The following is a 13,337-nucleotide window of genomic DNA, read 5'->3' as shown; positions in this document are numbered from 1 at the left end:
TAATACACAGAAAAATCAGAGTTATTACCTGTAATAAATGTGAAAGATTCCTGCAGTGATAACCAGGCAGGACTGAAACACATCCAAGCTGTCACCACGGTAACAGCACCGCCCATCCACAGGTGAGGGGAGGAGCAAAAAGAGGGACTTTGACCATTTTATACTAAAAACACTCAACTAATGTTTCTAATATGAAACAAATAAGCCCACATTAATGTGAGCGTTTATTAAATAATAATAATGATGATTTCCTCCTGATCTCATTTCCACAGCAGAGAAAACTGTGGTGTATATTGAGGTGGAGGGTGTGGTCTGTGGCTCAGGTGTAGAGTGAGGGTGGGGTGCACCACAGCAGCATGCTGGGACTGCTGAGGGTGGAGGAGGGAGTGATGATGACATCAGAGCTGCAGCACAGAGACCAGTGAACACACAGTCTGTTCATCTTTGCATAGATACAATATACAGCACAATATTGAATGACAGACACGCTGTGGGAGCTTCCACAGATACACTGACGTCAGCATCCAGAGTCCTCCTGCTGCTCCCCCCTCAGAGCCCCGTGATCAGCACCAACACATTCAGTTAGATGACAGAGTCCAGCTGCAGCTAGAATCAGCTCCCCTCTGTGAACAACAGCACAGCGTCAGTGTTTCACACTCAGTGAAAGGAGGAAACAGCAGAAGAACACCATGTGTGCTACGTTTCCCAGGACACACTACAAACTGCACAAATACAGAGCAGCACGTGGAAGGACCTGGAGCTGCATTTACAGAGCTGCAGACAGCGTGATGTCCTGTATGGACAGGTGGAAGGAACCAAGTCCTCAGCTGGAACACTCGTGTTTGTCCACAGACAGGAAACACAGCAGGAAACTTCCTCACAGAAGTGCAGCTCATGGATAACACACTTCCTGTCAGTCAGAATGAGGCTGCAGCCAAACACAGAAAGGTGTTTTTGTCCAGATGAGCCCAGAGAAGAAACACGAGTGTTCACAGACATCAGAAGCTCAGAGAGGTGAAACATGAGGTTGGAGTCCTCGTCAGCATCCAGAAGAGCTGCTGTGAAACCCTGAGTACTCATGACAGACTCTGATGGCACAAACACATCATGATTCAAACAGAAAGACAAACATGGAGCTCCTGATCCTCCTGCATGAGAACAAGCTGACATGAGCGCTGTGTCTGAGAGTGTCTCCCTGTCACAGTGACAATAACACAGCTGCTGCTCACAGTCATTAAACTGACCTGAGGTCAGCTGTGCTCCTTACATATGAACCATGTGACCTCACATCAGTGCTGTGGATGACTGTAGTCATAGAAGAGTAGAGCTGTAGCAGGTGGTGTGAGGAGGAGGTGGTGTATTCTAGTTAACGCAGTACTGAAACACTCCAGCAGAGGGCGCTGTTAAGTCCTTATTGTAACACAGTTACTGTGTGCAGTTAGACTTCATACATAATCTGCACTTATTTCCATCAGACATGCTGTCAGGAAATGATTGGTTTCTATTGATTCTACTTCCTGTTGACTCGTTTGATGACAGTGAAACAATCACAGCTGATTGTGTGATGATGTAAACTGTCACTGTTACATTCAGTGTGTGTGACATAATGTTAGTGCAGGCTGATAACAGCCTGGTTCTGTTAGAAACACATGAACGTGTCCATAGATCAGTGTGTGTTTAACATGAGAGCTTCAGCCCTGCTGATGTGTTAAATAAAGACATGCAGGAAAACTGATGAGACTCTGAAATAACTCTTTATATTTATAATGTAACTCTGCATCAAAAGAACAACAAAGGATCCCAGACAGGTTTCTGTGAACAAAGACCATTCTGATGTTTCTGTGTTTCTAACACTTTGACATTATTAGTAAACAGACTGCAGTGAGCAGCATTTATAAAGAGCTTCTATATAAAGATATGACAGCTGTTTGACAAGTTTATCACTCTGTGTTTGGACCTGATCAGTCCAGCTGTTTACTTGAAACATGTTCATTTACCTGTTCTGTTATATTCATGTTCTTGTCTCTGTTGAAAACACATTTTAATGTCCCTCAGATTTTTCTCCCAGATGAATAAATATAAAAATGACACAAACTGACTGCAGCTACTTTTTGTCCTTTCTGTCAAAAACCTTCATGTGACTCATGAGAGACACGTTTCAGCTGTTTGTGACAGATCAGAGGCCAACAAGTCATTTATAACACTTTCCATCATTGTTTAAAGTTCTCAGTGTTTCTGTGTTGCTGCGTATAGGATCTCCCAGCATCATCACTGTGCTGTCCAATCATTGTGTGCGAGGTTACCTTATAGTGCGATGTGTGTTTGCACAAAGAGAAGCATGTGTGTCAAATATAAATAAGCACAGAACAGAAACAGCTGCTGGTTTCTTCTGTTTAGAGTCAAGTTAGTGTTTTGTGTCTTTGTTTGAGGCCTGATGTCGAGCAGAGGTGTGTGTAACTGCACTGGTCTGTTATATGTGTGAAGTGTGTGCTTCTCTTCAGCATCATCTTTGTCACTGCTGATTCCTTTGTGTCATCATGTGTTGAGAAGAGAGAACAGTTATAACGGAGGAGCAAAAGGAAGCCCTGAAATCTGCATCAACAAGGAAGTGTTGGCTCACCAGTGATCCCAGCAGAGCCACTGGTTTGGCTCCAGTTGTTCTAGATTCAATGATGTTGTTGCTACGGATACATGTCAGCATCTTTATTGTAGTAAAGTCTTGTAATGTGAAGATAGAAACAAGGCAGCAAACAGCTCCATGATCTGATCTTAATGATGTTGTTTTTATTCCTGTCTGTCAGAACTGGATTGGAAACTATCAAAGGTCTAAAAACAGCCTCGACCCTCCCACAGAGCAAACTTTACACACGTCATCTTTCAGCTACAATCTTTGTTGCAGGGATCTTCTGCCAAACAAGGCTGAGAGAAGATTTCTTACAGCTGTCATGTTGATGCTGTTTCAGTCTTTGGGCAAACACACTCATATATTAGGGCTGATATCAGGGCTGCACAAGTTCTTTGTGTTTGTGATCATGAATAACAGAAGTGTGCCTGTTGAAGATCATGTTGCTACATTATTATATGTCCTGTTATTGTTCTGTGTTATATTCAGCTTTCAGCATCCTTTCCCTGTTACACCATCCATACAAAGCCAATCTGACTGTGAGCCAATGTGTTTGTTTGTGTTGGATCAATAGATTTGACAGACTTGGTTCATCCAGAGGGAAACAGTCCAAATTCAGATCTGAAATATATATATATATATATTTTTTTTTTTACATACATAGTTATTTGTTGCCTTATGGTTCCAAGCGCTGTCACCAATCTTTGCATTTTGTTATTATCTCATGACACTTGTTTAATCAGCTACCATCTCTCCTGTGGACTTTTTAATGTCTACAGTCTCAGACCAACACAGCCCTGCCCTTCCCATATTAGATTCTTGATGAATGTGTGTTGTTGTTATTCAGCCTGGTTCAATGTGCCCCTTTTTAACTTTGAGCACCCGCCCCTTTAAACCTCTCTGCACAGCCCTGCACTGAACTCACTATCTTCTCCCTCTAACAGCCTCCACATGTTCTCACTGTAATTTCCCCTCATGAATGAATTTATGCTGCACTAATGTGAATGTTTGCAGGGAAATCAAACGCATTTCACACGCAGTACTCGAGCTGACTTACCTTTGTTTGAATGACGACTTGTACGCGCTGACTCCACAGATAAGGTACGAAAATATATCAGGCTACGTCTTCAGGGTTTCTACTCCACGGCCGTATTTCATACGGGTCCACATTTCCACTGCACGCTATTTTCTGCAAGTACCGCCGCTTCGCCTCTGGACGCAATCGGTCTCTATACAGTCCGTTCTCTTTTGAGCTGCTTTTAAGCATCTTGTAATCGTCGTTCCAACACAGTGTGTTTGTTTTGATTCGTAGACCTCGAAAATGGTGCCGCGCTCCCACAATGCATTGCGGCGTGACGTCAGCTCCAAAGCCCTATAGAACATGTTCTTTTTCATTGTCAAAATTATCAGGAATAAAGAAGAAAACTGATTCAAAACCTGTGGAACCTGCCAAAAAACAAGTTTTACTGCAAAGGATTTCTAGATGTGAAGGTTTTGTGGCTTTTTTCAGTTTCTAAAACAAACTCATTTGTACAGAAGGATATGAGGATGTATATGTCCGGTGGTGGGTTTTTTTCTTCTTGATTTAATGTATTCATTTATCTCTTCACTTAATCTTTCTTTATGTTTTTTTTTTTTGATTTGGCATGAGCGATTTCCGGTCCTCACTCCAAGCCAGTTGGTGGCGGTAATGCACCACATGTTCTATCACAGCTGCGTCCGAGAGGACAGGAAACGTCTGTATGCGTCTGCAAACCAGGTAACTACACTCAGCTGAGCCTCTCTGCTAGTCGTTATTAGTTGGAGGGTTTTGCGTCACTTTCTCTCGGCTTGATAAAGGGCTGTATAGAAATCTCTGGTACGTAACACGTAACGTCATTTTTAGGGAGCGTCGCAGAGAAGTGAGGCTGTTTCTTTGTTTTTGTCGAGTTTTGATTGAAGACATGTTTCCAGTCCGTTTTTTACTCGTTTGTTTTTTCATTAATAACTTTACATTATCACAGAGAACAAGAAGGCGCTTTGTTTGTCACATTCACCTTATGTCTGTGAAGGTTCTCAGTCATCCAGGTCATCGTAGTCAAAGGAGCTTGCAAAGAAAAGCGTCTGGACTTCTTTAAGTTACTTGAAGACGTTTCACCTCTCATCCGAGAAGCTTCTTCAGTTCTAAGGTCAAATCGTGGAGAGTCCCAGATATAAACCTAGTGGGAGTGACCCCCCACAGAGGGACAAAGGACCCCCTGATGATCCTCTAATCACCTGAGCCAAGGTGTGAAACTGGGTGTGGGCCCCAATCAGCCAGTTTCGGGTGAGTTCATTGTGAAACCTGGCCCCACCTTATCATGCGAATTCCTGAGGTCAGATGGCCCAGGATGTGAGTGGGCATTAAGGCGTCTGGGAAGGGATCTCAAAACTGGATTATAGATGGCAGAGAGTTGGTGTCGTAAACCCCGCCTCTGTTCAAAGATGGTCGCTCACAGTGGACATAGATGCTTCTTTCACTCCTCTTTCAAACCATCTGTCCTCTCTGTCCAAAATGTGAACATTAGCATCCTCGAAAGAGTGTCCTTTATCCTTAAGATGCAGATGGACTGCTGAGTCTTGTCCTGTGGAGGTGGCTCTTCTATGTTGTGCCATGCGCTTGTGAAGTGGCAGCCACTTGGCAGCCACAGTGATAAATGGCTGAGATGGCTGCAGCTGTACGTGTGAGGTACCTACATGTTTCAAGATGAATTTGCAGAGATGTCATGTTTGGTGCTTACAGACATCACACTGCATTTTGTGATTTCGTAGCTATTGTTGTGATATTTCGGAGCTTCCCATGATCACCGTGACAGTCATTCATTGTAACATAACCTTTCTATTCCTTTCAGGGATCCTCATTTTTTTGGTGAGGAAGATCAGCAGCTGTGTCGACAGGCAACAGGTAACGGCATGTTTTTCTGTTAGTACTGTAGACCTTGGTCTGGTGCTCTTTTTTAGTTTAACACAGTATTTTCATTTGCCGAAGTGTAAAAAGCTTGTTCCAGGAGAAACAAACTTTAGTGAGTTCTGCAAAATGATTCCCACCATTGCACACTCTGTCAGCCTCCAGTGTGCCCTTTTTTTGTCCTTTAACTGAAGAAAGTCGGTAGTCAGAACATATGAGATAAGTGAGATCCTCATTTTGCCTGCTTATTTCAAGATACAACATTTTCACAAACTGCTGTAGGATAACCTTGCTATTTGTCTTTTCCAACACTTCTACATTCATCCATATTTCCTTGTCTGCTTCTTTCCAGGTGAAAAGTACCTGAAATGGGTGAAAGATTTTGTTTCCAAAAACAAAAGCATGTGCGTTCACCTGAAGAAGCCAAGTGGTGCTGACCTGTGGATAGAAGAGCTTGAGAACACCAAATACAACGGGGATGATGATGAAGTTAACGCCTGGGGAAAATTCTACCTTCCCGAGATTGTAAAAATGCAGGTTATTGGTGTGGTAAAGGGCACCTCATGTCCATGTGACGAGCTTGTGCTGATGACGCGTGAGGACAAAAAGCTGTACGGCTATGACGGAGAGGAGCTGCATCTGGTGGCTTCCAGTTTCCTGGAACTATGTGACAAAACGATAGAGTATCCAGCATCCAAGCGCTACTACAATGGAGAGGCCTTCAAAGATATGGTGAGAAGTTAGACTGCTAAGAATAAGACTGGGGATGCCTAGTGTTAGAGATCAATCACCTGAGCTTTTCTTTGTATTGTTGTGTGTTCTGTTTAGACTGAGGAGGACTGGAAAAAAGTTAAGATGAGTGATGTGGGGAGGAAACTGCAGGAAGAACATAAAAAGCTGGTAAATGAAACCCAGTCAGCGTTCGTAAGCCTAATATCATAGGTGGGTATTGGAGCTGAGTATCATCACTGATTTCTAGAACCTGTTCAATTCCAATTCACAAGGTCCCAATTAGATTCCATTTAATTCTTACTCAGAGAGTCAGAAACATTATAATTCTGATCATTTATCAGTACTGACACTTGTGAAACTTCATCAGAGGTGTGAGCATCACAGCAGATGCTTTTGTGTCAAAGTAACTGAGGATAAAACACAAAACCATGAAGCAGATTTTCCTGGCCTAGCTTTTTACAGTAGATAACCTTAAAAATATTATTCTGCAGTAGAACAAAAGCAGACGAGAACCACGACTCAACAAATGTACATTGGCTGATGCTGCTGAAGTGATTCAGAGGTTTTAATAAGAGGTTTTAATAGAGACACAGCAGAGCATTTTGCAGTTTCACTTAATTTGAAAAAAATAAATAAAATTTGGTATTGAACAGCAGAAATGAGGCTGTCTTGTCGGAAGTCATTAAAAAAAAATGGCTGTAAACAACGGTAGACTGCTTCATAACAAGCAAGCGAATAATGCCAAAAACAGAGATTTGAGATGGGAAACGGTGTTCTTAAAGTACACTGAGAGAGGCAGAGAGCTGTGCTGTGTTGTTTTTCTGTGTGTGTTTTAATGGTGGTGGAAGCAAACCAGCAAAAGTAAGAGGGAATTCATGACAATGTTTATGTCAAGCGAAATGTGTCTTCTTTTGCTGCTGGTTTGGTTAGAGAGAGACAAAACGTGCAGCTTCAGGATCTGAGCAGCTTTCAGCACCAACGGCATCACAGCTCAGACTTGGATTCAGGATTAAGCCCTTTATGTTTGACTGTAGTGATTGTAGCTCTGTCCTTGTTATTAATCGCTTTAGTCAAACACAGCTATTGTTTGCTGGGATGTGTATATACTTGACAGTTTGTATCTCAGAGTTATCAAAGACACTGTGGATAATCATCAAGAGATTGTTGTCCTCTTAATAATGACCTATTTGATTGTTTGTTTTTTCTTCTTCTTACAGATTCTGGTATTTGGCCAAAAGAGAGCTTCACAATTCTTGGCTTCACCTGTGGTAGAAAAATGACTAAAGTTATGCAACACTCTCTAAAATTAAAGCTATGCAACGCTTTAACATGAATGGCGAAGGAGTGCATCTCTTTCACTGTCTCTTCCTGTCCTCTTCTCAGTCTTTGTTGTGGCACCTCTGCTATGTGTTATAGAAAGCACTTGGAATCATGTTCAATACAAAAACACCAAACTCGTGGGATTGCCCTAGCAAGCAGTTGGTAAAAACTAATTAAAACTGATATATATCAGCTTCACTTTCTAGCTGCAAAAGCACGTTTCTGCAAAAGCATGCAGTTTCCTGTCAGCACTTTTTGGCACAGAGTGTACTCAGAGTTAGGCCTTTCTTATATAAAGCAATATAATCAGCATATAAACATTTAAGATGATAAATTTAAAGCTCAACAGTAACTGCTATAAATATTATAACTACACATGTAGTGCTTTTGCTTAAGTAAATTATAGTTGGGATCATAATAAGAAAACATGTGTTTTTATTTTCTGTGTACCCTGGGTACAGACCAGTATAAATATGGGATTCTTCCCAATAAATGCTGTCTGATAATGCTTCATATTGCATTAAACACTAGATATGTAAGCAAACAAACAAAAACCCATAGAAGCCAGTTTTAATTATTAAATGTGACAATTACATGGAGATGGAAAGTAAACATGCTTATACACGTCTCTGTGATTACAGAAAATCCACACAGATGCTGTCAGAGCAGAGAATCTTTGATTTATCAGAATGATGAATGCAAATGATTTCATGAAATCTCACTCTTGTTCTGGGTTGTAAAATTCACCTGTCCAGTTAAACCGAATCCTTTGCAACACGGTTCTAAGAACCCTACCAACCTCATCCTCAGCTCTCTGCCTGTTATCCTTTTCAGCTGAGTATTCATCCACATGTGTTTCAACTTCTCTCTCATTTTCAAGCAAATTGCTCAGGCTCTCAGCTTCAGCACAGTTACCATATGGCCACTCTCTGAGGTCTTCTGTGTTCAAGCCAAACAAATTCTTACATGATCTGCAAGGCTTCATTCTGGCACCATCACGGAGACAAAAAGCCTCACACCTGATATTTCCAGGTACTTCAATTGTTCCATCAAAGTAATCTTTCTGGACTGTGTTTGGATAATAGGTCATCACCGCACCAGATACATATTTATGCCATTTGCTAAGACAGGAGGCAGCAATCATAATTTTCCCAGCGTTAGGACCTTTGGTGGACATGGAGACTCCGCAGTACCTTTCTGATTTGTTGGTTTGGGATTTTTGAGAAATGCAGATGGTGGACGAGACGAAAGCTGTTTTTTTATTATTCTCTTCTAAGTCCAAGTCTGTGAGGAGATCTTGCAGACTCTGCTTTATTTGCTCTTCATTCTCTGAGTTATTTTGCAGGACGATCTGAAAACAGTTACAGATCTGGTCAAAGTGTTGCACCTGATTATATAGTTGTTTTTCATAGAAAGTTGATCAACATGTTTGTTTCGCTGCTTGACTTGTTTAACTATGCAGGACCATTGGATGCTTTTGGTTTAGACATTTTAAGATAGGGGGTGAAACAAGTCACAAAAATCTATTTAATTTTAAATCAATAAGCAAAAATCCATCTTTGTTCTCACTAATTTATAATTAAATTTGCTAATTGACCTTTTTTTTTTCTATTTTGCTATGCCGGGCTGTCAAAACACGCTGAATTTAGAGTCTTTGAGCTGACTTAACAGATCCAGCAGCTACACAGTGACAGCATCATATACGCCTTGAAGACTGTAAGCATCTCCAATAATGAGTCTGTTAGACATTATTTAGAACTAACAAATTCTGAAGCAAGTCTCCAGCTCTCCTGCAGTCTCTGTGTTTGGTGGAGAAGTATAGCTAGAAGCATATGTTGAAGTATAAGGTACAGTATGGATTTTCTTTGGATTTCTCAGTAAAAAAGCACTTTGCATTATACTTTCCTAAAAACTGGAAGTTTGTCAGATTGACTGAAAATGTGAGAAGAGTTATCTTACCATGTCGAGCACACAGGAGAAGGGACTTCGCCTGGGAAGCTGAGTCGAATACAACTTAAAAGGCCTGGGATATCTTCTCATTAAAGAACCCAAAACAAAAGGATTAGGGAAGATTTCTTCTGGAGAAAAGGGGATGTTGTTGATTTTGCCCAGAAACAACATGCTGTGAAGGATCTGTTGAGTGAAAACATATTTGCTTATTGTTAGTAGTGATAAACAGGACTGTCTTAAAAGTGTCAAAGGTAACACACCTCATCCACCAAGTGTTGACTTCCCGGAGTCATGTAAGAGCCCCGAACCATCCTCTTGGTAATCTTGTAGGCATTAGTTTTGAACCTCCTTTGAGAAATTGTTGTCTTCTAAAATGATAATGATCGAGCAGTTAGGGATTTAAAAACACAGGAGATCTGATAACTTTGGCTACAGCAGAGTCTGCAGACATACCTATTTTGCTCTTGGTCGGCCTATTTTAAACATGAGAGAAAACATAGTTAGTGAAATGTTGATAACATACAATGACTATCATTGGTGGCTGAAAAGATGCCAGGTAACAAGTGAAAAGCTGCTACTTACCATCGCCACAGTCTAAGAATGAAACAGGAAACACTGAGCGAGTTGCCTCCATCTTAAAGCTGTTGATCATGTGATTTAAAGGAAAGCCACACCCAGCTCTTTCCTGGAATTTTACTCGACTGTAGAAAACTGCTCCATTTGCCCCGCCCACCCATGATCTTTAATATCTACCAAAAACAACCTTTTGGTTGTCAGTAACCAGCCGATCGTTTTCGCGATTAAAAAATGACTTTGTGCGGCGGCGTTCCCACCGCGAGCAGAACTCCGGCTCAAAAACCGCTGTTTTTGAACACTTTTATTTACTTAAGCACTTTAATGGGCTTACTTTGAAACAAAGTGCGATTGAATGATTATTGTTATGTGTTGCCTTGAATTCGGCTATGCTGTCTGTTAGACAGCTGTTTTCCTTTATTGTTGTTTTTGTATTGTTTGTAGCGAACGCTACTGGAATGTATAGATTAAGCTACGTAGCCAAGATAATTAATAATTTAACTGTTGTACATTGGTTGATGATGATTTGCATTGTTACATAGGCTTGCAGAAAAATATATTTGTTTACCGGTAAACTGAATCGAACTTGATGTGCTAATGGACGTTTTTCTGACCTACAGGTCAGGTTTTGTTCCCTCCCTTTGAATTGATCTTCTTCATATTGAAGTGGCGAGCCGGTAGGACCATTCTTTGTTTCCCCTCTTTCCCCCACTTAGCCGTCTTTGGATTACGGACATATTTCCCCATTTGTATGAAGCTGGACTCTAAGGAGGAATACCTTAAAAGTGAACTTTAAAAAGAAAAGGACCAAAAAGGACTTTTGCACAGAAAGATCACAGCATTGATTTATTATTTAATTGTGGGCATTTATGTTGTGTGTTGTGTTAATTATTTTGTTCCATTTCCCCTTTCCTCCATTTATTCAATATATTTTTGGTACAAGATATTGCAGTCTTTGGTCTCATCATTCACACCATCTCGGCTCCATAAAGAACTATTTCTTCTGCGCATCAGTCAGTAAACTCATCCATTGAAATAAACTAGTCCTTAAATAACTTTGAGTTACACAGTGGCAAATGTAATAGAGAAAGACACAGGGCCACCTGAAATCTGTCGTCCTATCTGATTCAAAACCAACATGTAGGAGAATCTGGAATCTTTGATTTTGAGTTAAAAATAAAATATGGATAAAATGCAGAAATGTTTTTACTAACATGTACTAACAGAGACTTGGAGGAGAGAGACCTAATGTTTAATAATCCACATTTCACTGTTTTACTCTTTGGTTCAGATGTGGATACTGTATTGTTCTTTCTTTGTGATTGTTTATGTTTAAGTTGTTTGTTGCTGGTTTTTAGTTTGTTCTTTGTCTGTTTGGAAGCTGACACAGTCTCTATGGAGATGGGTTTTTGGGGGGTAGCAGGAGGAGAGAAGCTGCAGAGAGGCGTGTAAGACTGCAACTCTGCTTCCTGGTCCCAACTCTGGATAGTCATATTTTGGGGGGTTTAATAAACTACTACTGCATGATGTAAAGCTGAAGTATTACACAGCTTTATGAACCTCCTGTTATCCTGGTAGACGAGTACAGCAATAAATCTTTTACTTGAACATCTTCTGGCTCCAATAAGCTTTGAAATGTGACCATGAAGTTAGAGACACACTGACTGAAACCCACAGCTGTGACTGTGGATCACATCCACACACAGTGTAGCTGCTGTCTCTGTGTGAGGTCTGTGTATATATGTACATATTTATGCTTATATTCATATTCTCTTATTCCCCTTTATTTGATATCCTAATTCTGTGCTGTGTAAAGATTTGTCGGTGTTCTGCTGCTACAAACTGGATTTCCTGGAGGATAAACATGAGGGATTCATAAAGTTCTATCTCTCTGTTAAAATCCCCCAAAATAAATGAAATGTGAATTTCAGGCAGACGTGTTTTTAAAAGAGTCTCTTTAATGGAAAAATGTGTTTTTAAAACCAGCCAATAGGAGCGTCTGTGGATATCAGCTGAGGCTGAACGCAGGAACACCATCACATATAAATACACAGAATTAAATCACTAGATAAAAGACGTCATTAAATAAGGATCAAATCAACATGTCAGAGGTCAAAGGTCAGTCAGAAGAGGTGTGGTTAAACACTGGCAGTGCAGTGACCTAATGCAGTTTGGTTACCGCCACGGGAAAAGCCCCGCCCCCTCTGAGCCTCCGCTGTGTCCTCAGCACATCCAGGAGCAGCAGGTCAGAGGGGGCGGGGCCATGTCAGGACTTATTTTAAGTAAAATTTAAAGTGGAGCGACGGCAGGAGTCACACAGCAGTAACCAGCTCTGTCTGCCAGGGTCAAAGGTCAAACAAGTCCTGCAGCTGACCCACACACAGACTTACACTGATCCACAGAGAGTGATGAATCCACACATCACTCGGCTGGAGGAAGCTGGGTTTTGTTAGATTATAATATTATTTTATGCCATGTTATACCCCTAATTAAAGATTGTGAATTATTATGTAGTTTTAGTTTGCATTATTCTCCTGAATTAGAAGAAGCTGACAACTATTGCATTAGTTAAACTGATGTGCATTATATTAAACTGCTGATTTATTGTGAATGAATGATATTGTTTTATGATGCATTATACTGCTGAGTTATAAGAAATACTGTTTGCAGAAAGTCATCGCCTTATTTGTCTGATTAGAAGAGAACATGCTGGAGTTTTCTGCCCCATCTCAGCAGGAGCAGATAAACAGGGAGCCAAGGTCGTAGCTTAGGCGCTGTGTGAGAGAAAGCATGTGAATGTTTAGGCTTTTATGATAAGGTGGAGGCACCAGAGGCTATAAGAGTTTGAGCAATACTCCACCATTTTGAGATCAGAGGCTGTCTGCATCAGTGTCCATCTCCCACGTGTGTGATCATTAAAATCATCGTTTGACTCAACCCGACCGGACCAGTGTTGTTATTGTGGTTTTTCTCTTGTCTCCATCCCCAATATTTTGAACTCGTAACATTTTCCACACCGTCCAATCAGAAACTAGTGTTGACGCTGAGACCCGTCTCTGTAACAGGAAGTCCATGAACAGGCAGACCCTCTGCAGCAGGCTGACCTGTGACCTCTGAGACAGAGGGAGGAGTTTGTGTCAGCAGGGGGCGCTGCAGCATCGCCTGAGAGCTTTAAGAACAACAGCAATAAACAGGAAGTGAAAGTCACACTTC

The 13,337-nt window shown here is 41.1% G+C and overlaps 2 protein-coding genes across 2 annotated transcripts in view; one reads left to right on the top strand and one right to left on the bottom strand.

Moving 5' to 3' along the window:
- The window catches only part of LOC147337028 (uncharacterized), a 642,403-nt gene that overhangs the window by 231,054 nt on the left and 398,012 nt on the right, over positions 1–13,337 (top strand). The window lies entirely within an intron of this gene.
- LOC147337040 (uncharacterized) lies at positions 8,158–10,437 on the bottom strand. The gene is made up of 4 exons (XM_086287229.1): positions 10,005–10,437; positions 9,812–9,919; positions 9,561–9,734; positions 8,158–8,952 (listed from the first exon to the last, which is right to left on the bottom strand). The coding sequence occupies exons 2-4, from the start codon at positions 9,860–9,862 to the stop codon at positions 8,320–8,322; spliced, it is 858 nt and encodes a 285-aa protein (XP_086143355.1). The 5' UTR covers positions 9,863–9,919; positions 10,005–10,437; the 3' UTR covers positions 8,158–8,319.

This window comes from Aulonocara sp. 'chitande type north' Nkhata Bay, linkage group LG3 (genome assembly GCF_057382095.1).
Source record: "Aulonocara sp. 'chitande type north' Nkhata Bay isolate Kocher_YH1m ecotype deep benthic linkage group LG3, A_spYH_male_GT1.1, whole genome shotgun sequence".
In the NCBI taxonomy this organism is placed as follows: domain Eukaryota; kingdom Metazoa; phylum Chordata; class Actinopteri; order Cichliformes; family Cichlidae; genus Aulonocara; species Aulonocara sp. 'chitande type north' Nkhata Bay.
Note: the sequence above shows the minus strand (reverse complement) of the source record. Positions and strands in the feature narration are given on the sequence as shown.

Coding starts and splice junctions, on each gene's coding strand:
- LOC147337040 (XM_086287229.1), bottom strand. CDS start 9,862: ATGGTTCGGGGCTCTTACATGACTCCGGGAAGTCAACACTTGGTGGAT. Junction 9,735..9,811: donor GTCAACACTTGGTGGATGAG/GTGTGTTACCTT, acceptor TTCACTCAACAG/ATCCTTCACAGCATGTTGTT. Junction 8,953..9,560: donor TCTCCTGTGTGCTCGACATG/GTAAGATAACTC, acceptor AACTGTTTTCAG/ATCGTCCTGCAAAATAACTC.